The sequence below is a fragment of the Gekko japonicus genome, unplaced genomic scaffold (assembly GCF_001447785.1).
Source record: "Gekko japonicus isolate JY-2015 unplaced genomic scaffold, Gekko_japonicus_V1.1 scaffold1270, whole genome shotgun sequence".
In the NCBI taxonomy this organism is placed as follows: domain Eukaryota; kingdom Metazoa; phylum Chordata; class Lepidosauria; order Squamata; family Gekkonidae; genus Gekko; species Gekko japonicus.
Genome location: NW_015170315.1, coordinates 20049 through 22128, shown reverse-complemented (window position 1 = coordinate 22128; position 2080 = coordinate 20049). Strand labels below are relative to the sequence as shown.

At 42.4% G+C, this 2080-nt stretch overlaps 1 protein-coding gene across 1 annotated transcript in view; it reads left to right on the top strand.

The window, feature by feature from the left end:
• RBPJL (recombination signal binding protein for immunoglobulin kappa J region-like) overlaps window positions 1-301 on the top strand; it is a 65696-nt gene extending 65395 nt beyond the window's left edge. Inside the window, exon 10 of the mRNA XM_015418024.1 lies at window positions 34-301. Within this exon, the coding sequence (XP_015273510.1) occupies window positions 34-301 (268 nt within the window). The remainder of the gene's footprint in view (window positions 1-33) is intronic.
• The last annotated feature ends 1779 nt before the right edge of the window (window positions 302-2080 follow it).

Here is a 2080-nt window from a genome sequence, read left to right as displayed (position 1 = left end):
AAATCTTCCTCTGTTGTGCTTTTTTCCCTCCAGAAGTCCCAAGTCCCTGGTATGTGTCGTGCCTGATGTTTCTGCATTTAGCCGTGACTGGAGGTGGTTGAGATACCCAATCACTGTGCCCCTCTTGCTCCTAAGGAACGATGGTCTGATTTATTCCAGTACTTTCAGCTTCACGTATACACCAGAGCAGAATTTCTTCACTGGGCAACCCATCTTGCAGGAGATGATGCCGGATTCCGACAGCCTGCTCGACACCATCCATCAAGAGTTCACCAAGACCAACTTCCACCTCTTTGCTTAGGTCATCCTGCACAGTGCAGGGGGTTGGACGAGATGGTCTTTAGGACCCTTCCAACAATGATTCTGTGAGTGCTCCAGGAAAAAATGCAGAAAGTTGTAGTGGGCACAGAATTCAGTTTCCTGGGCATCATTCCTTTTTTTCTAACAAGAAACTCCGCCACATTTTTGTGGCTGTGAAGATTTGCTTAAATGATGTACAATGCAATAAGTCATGCAGTTTTCTTCAGTTTGCACCAGGAGGCAGGATTCACTGAGAGCCAGATCACAAATCCCTGTTGTATGCTAACATGTAGGTCAATCAGACAGATCATTTTATTAAATGCATCCACATGGTGAAGTGTTTCATTTTCTACTTTGCCAAGCCGTTCCGTATGTGATAAGTTTACAAACCTTTTTGACCACCCAAATTGGGTGGTTACCTCATGTCATGGGGATCTCATGTCCAGTGTTCCCTCTAAACTGAGTTAGTGTGAGCTAGCTCACAGTTTTTTAGCCTCTGGCTCACACATTTTTGTCTTAGCTCAGGAAGGACAGCTCCAGAGCAAACTAATTTATGCAGCAGCCAAATCGCTTGCTCACAACTTAAATACTAGTAGCTCACAAAATAGAATTTTTGCTCACAAGACTCCACAGTTTAGAGGGAACATCATATCATTTTTTAAAATGCACACACACAAAAAAACCACCAAAACCAAAACCATATGATAACCTCATATCCTATATAAGAGATAATACCATCATGTTATGATGATGTTCCAACCAAAAAAACAAATAACAAAGAAAATATATAAACCACTAAGAGAAAAAGAATAGATAGAGAAAAAGGAAAGGAGAAAAGGGGAGTAGAGGGAGTGCTTCCATCGAAATTGGCTCAGACTTTATGTATTTTTCCATATTTACGTATTCTCATTGATTCTATTTCTGAAAAATGGTTACTCATTTGAGGTAAGACGTTTCCCACCTGAAGAAGAAATTCCATATTTAGGCCATACCTTGAAACTTTTGGACAGATTATTTTGTATATCTCTATGGAAATTCAACTACCAAGGAGAATGACACTGCTGTTTCTTTGCGTCATGTCTTTTTTCTTGGGAGGAAAGAGAGATGAGTTACAGTCCTTTGATACCTTTAGGGATTAGTCCCAGGGAAGACATTTGACAGAGTATACAACTCGACTTGTGGAGGGGGATCTAGAACTGTATTTGCTATACCTTCACCTATTCAGTGTCCTCCTGTCTACACAGGGACCTGTGTGCCTGCTGAATGAACATAGGTTCTCTACATGTGCTCTGTTCCCTCAAGTTTGTACAGGATACTGCTTACTTTTAGGGAGCCCGTGGCCTGGATCCAGACCAGCATTCCCACTGACACAAGGATTTCCACTCACAGGACATGCTCCCTGGAATCTGCACGTGCACCCGCAGAAATGCTGCTCTGGATCCAAGCTTGTATGTTTTCATGTGCATAAGACCTCATGGAAGTGGGACAATAAAATATGTGGAGGCTGGAGCTGGGGCCAGTAAGTGAGATCCCAATCTCTCTCTGTGAATTCCCTTATATGCTTGTTTGAATACCTGCATGGAGCAACTGTTGAGTCTTTTCCAGGGCACTTCAACTTTTGAAAACTACTTGAGCTTCTAAAGTAATTGGCGGTCAGTGGCGTTCATCAGTGGTTGTCCTAGCAAGCTCGAAGAAATTCTTGTCAAACTCCACTTCAATATCCTCAGGTCTCGTAGGCACATCCAGATCTATCTAGAAAGTACATATTTGTCACAGGGCA